Source organism: Salvelinus alpinus, chromosome 6, assembly GCF_045679555.1.
Source record: "Salvelinus alpinus chromosome 6, SLU_Salpinus.1, whole genome shotgun sequence".
NCBI classification, from domain to species: Eukaryota; Metazoa; Chordata; class Actinopteri; order Salmoniformes; family Salmonidae; genus Salvelinus; species Salvelinus alpinus.
In genome coordinates, this window is record NC_092091.1 from 60,112,206 (window position 1) to 60,116,206 (window position 4,001).

The window sequence follows — 4,001 nt, forward strand, 5'->3', positions numbered from 1 at the left end:
CATGTGTGTGAGGTGTATACTTTCGTTTCAAAATTGATTTGTTAAAGACTAACAAGAAAGACTCTGTGACCCTGATTTAGCCCACTGCAGTAAAAGGTTATTAATGATCAAATCTACCTCGACTGACAGTATTTGTTCATCCCCTGTGAATTATATTGTAGTTGATGCCTTTAGAAAACCTTCATTACATCTGCAGTAATTCCTTCTTTTGTATCAACAATGTATCAACAATGAAAAGAGATCAGACGTGAAGAGTTAACTGTTCCAGAGCACAGCGCTGCACTGGGTGGGGAGCAGCATGTCAACGTCACTTTACTTAAATGAAACTGAAGTGTATAGACATACTATATATGTGCGCACACAAGCTAACGGTCTCAAACTCTTCTGAAAAATCTGCTAAGACAGTCGTTTTCTAATTCTACAGTATATAGAATCAACAAATCTGAGAAAGCACCCCACCCTCTGTCCAAACACAAAGATACAGGTGAGTACATATTTACAAGGGCAGGTGAAGATAAATGCTACTGTGTGAATTCTTGTATTTGAATGAATTCCTGTATTCTCCGGTTTTCTTTTATCCTGTGTTTGACTACAGTACCTATGTTTACCTTTATTTTGTACTTAGAATCATTTATGTTGTACGGTTAAACATCTTGAATCAACATTGTTTGGTGTCTCTAAATTCCGTGTTGACAATGACTCTTCCGTGTTGACAATTATCAAGACCTGAATAATTCCAGGGAATAATTTAGAGTCCCACCTTCTCTGTTTAGATATGTCTTCATCCAGCAGTCTCCTGTCTGAAGAGCAGTTCCTGTGCTCTATCTGTCTGGATGTGTTCACTGAGCCAGTCACCACTTCATGTGGACACAACTTCTGCATGGCCTGTATCACAAAGTACTGGGATAGAAAGGACGTGTGTCAATGTCCACTGTGTCAGGAGAAGTTCTACAGACGACCTAAGCTTCGTGTCAACACAACTTTCAGAGAGGTTGTAGAGAATTTTAAAAAGATGAGAGACAAAGGTAGAGATGGGCCCCCTCCCAAACCTGGAAAGGTTGCCTGTGACGTTTGCACTGGGACGAAGCGCAAGGCCCTGAAGTCCTGCCTGGTGTGTCTGGCTTCCTACTGTGAGACTCACCTGGATCCTCATCAGATAGCCCCACCCTTAAAGAGACACAAACTGATCGACCCTGTGGAGAACCTAGAAGACAGGATGTGTAAGAAGCACGAAAGACTCCTGGAGCTGTTCTGTAGGACTGACCAGACATGTGTGTGTCAGTTCTGCACTGAGGCAGACCACAAGACTCATGACACTGTCCCTATAGAGGAAGAGTGTGGAGAGAGGAAGGCTCAGCTGGGGAAAACTGAGGCAGAAATGCAGCAGATTATCAATGGGCGACTGAAGAAGGTTAAAAAGATCAGACTCTCAGTAGATCTCAGCAAGAGAGATGCAGAGACAGAGATAGAAAAGAGCGTGCAGGTCTTCACTGCTCTGGTGCACTCCATTAAGAAAAGCCAGGCTGAGCTGATTGAGGTGATTGAGGAGAAGCAGAAAGCAGCAGAGAGGCAGGCTGAAGGGTTCATTAAAGAACTGGAGCAGGAAATCACTGAGCTAAAGAGGAGAAGCACTGATCTGAAGCAGCTCTCACACACTGAGGACCCCTTCCAACTTCTCCAGAGCTTCATATCCCTAGCGTACAAACGTCCACCCACCAAGGCCTGGTCTGAGATCAGTGATCACAGTGATCTGTGTGTGGGGACTGTGAGGAGAGCTGTGTCTCACCTGGAGGAGACACTGAATAAAGAGATGGAGAAGCTGCCTGAAGTCAAACTGAAGAGGATTCAGCAGTATGCAGTGGATGTGACTCTGGACCCTGATACAGCAAACCCCTGGCTCATCCTGTCTGAAGATGGGAAACAAGTAAAACATGGAGACACACCACAGAATCTTCTATACAATTCAAAAAGGTTTGAATGTCATCCGTTTGTCCTTGGAAAGGATGGCTTCTCCTCAGGAAGATTTTACTATGAGGTGATTGTTAAGGGGAAGGCTAGATGGAATTTAGGAGTGGCCAGAGAGTCCATTGACAGGAAGGGGATTATCACACTGAGACCTGAGGATGGACTCTGGACTGTGTCCCGAAGGGATGAGAATGTGTACCTTAACTGTTCCACCCCCCCTGTCCTCCTCTCCCTGAGAAAGAAGCCCCGGAAGGTTGGGGTCTTTGTGCACTATGGGGAGGGTCTGGTCTCCTTTTATGATGTGGAGGCCAAGTCTCATATCTACTCTTTCACTGGCTGCACTTTTACAGAGAAACTCTATCCATTCTTCGGCCCCTCTAATAATGATGATGGTCAAAACTCAGCCCCTCTCATCATCTCTCCTGTCAATCGCACACACTGATTAAACAACAGAAAGGGAATGGATAATTCATTAATTGCATTAATAAATCATTAAATATATCAATTTAGAAATTATTATATTCAGTCAGTCGACATGACACATTATTATATTTTCCATGGATGTCCTCTGAAATCTCATCATCAAATGAAAATGGAAACTTCTTCACTCTGTTAGGGACAGATTGAATATTACTGGGGGAGAGGTGGGCCGAAATAGGGGAGGGTTGTCAAACCTTTTTTGTTGTTTTGGGGATGGATGTGTGTTTTATTTTTTTTTGGGGGGGGGTAGTGCAATTTTTTTCCTGGTTTACATTCACATTCTGCTCGTATTCTCCCTATAAACAATGACTTACTTTTGATATTACCCTAATAAAGTTTTGAAACGTTTGGGAAATTTGGTATGGTTTGTCTATTATTAAGCTTTAGCTACTGCAGGCCTTTGATGTGATGGCAGTGCGCCCCGGCTTTCCAACTGATTTCGACAATTTGAATTTGAGGTGAGGAAGACTTTCATGCCAACCAGAGTTACTCCTATAATCTAACAATATAATGCTCAACTTTATACAAAATATTGGATCGAAAATATTTGAATTACCCTCCTTCTCTACATCTATATCTGTATAACAGACGCGGTAGCCATTTGACATAAAGAGATGCCCTAATACCAGCAGCCCCAAACTTCTAAAGAATAAGCTACCAGCCAAACAAGCTTGTAGGAAACTCCCCCCTCCTACCTGTCTGGAGGTTGAAAATGTTTTGTCTATCTTTGTAATATGTCTGTATCTATGTCATTATATATGTACATGTATTTATGGAAATAAGTCCCTGACTTTATTGTTCAATCCCGCTCACTTTAAAAAAATCTTTGTTTATGTATTTTTTAAACTGACAAATAGAATCAATCAATCCAAACTGTGCAGCGGCCAATTGATGAATAGAAAGAGACATCTGTTACAAAACACCTTAAAAGTTTCGTAACGTTCAGAGATTAACAAGCCAAGCCTTCAATAATGGGTAAGCCTACAAGGTTGCAAGGGATGTATTTTATGATTGTTGAGAGTGACATAGTCTATTTATTTTGTTGTTGAAAATGCATACCATGATATTGAAGTGCTCGAAGTTAGTATGCTTTGTTTTTTGGTTGAGTGGTGCACAGTAGCTGTGCGGTAAATCACCGGGGAAGCCAAGCTAGAAAAAAAGAAACGTTAAGTTTCTGACATTTTGGGACCACTACTGATTTAGAACCACGGAGAGTTACCGCAAGATGCAAAGAAAACAGGAGCTGCCTCCACTATTCCAGCTCCATTTCAACTTCAACATTTCAACATCACCTATGCTTAGTCTAATACAGTGACAACTAAATGATACCAAAAACAATTTAGTCCAATTACCGTAAGCTAAATATGAGGTGGCTGTCCGTGGTTCTGATTTATGTGTGTCTGTGTGTGTGTGTGCGTGCGTGCGCACGTTCGTGCAAGTAGAAAAAAACTTGTTGACTCACCCTACTTGTAGAGAAATGCCAATGCCATACACCTCTCTTTCATTGTGACGAAGCGGTTTATCACTCTGTCATACAGTACACACTATGTTTTGTT

The 4,001-nt window shown here is 41.9% G+C and overlaps 1 protein-coding gene across 1 annotated transcript; it reads left to right on the forward strand.

Annotated features, from left to right (window-relative positions):
* Nucleotides 1-769: 769 nt before the first annotated feature.
* On the forward strand, nucleotides 770-3,446 carry LOC139579036 (E3 ubiquitin-protein ligase TRIM21-like). Its single transcript, XM_071407247.1, has one exon. It carries the CDS (start codon nucleotides 776-778, stop codon nucleotides 2,405-2,407), a length of 1,632 nt encoding a protein of 543 aa, XP_071263348.1. The 5' UTR covers nucleotides 770-775; the 3' UTR covers nucleotides 2,408-3,446.
* The last annotated feature ends 555 nt before the right edge of the window (nucleotides 3,447-4,001 follow it).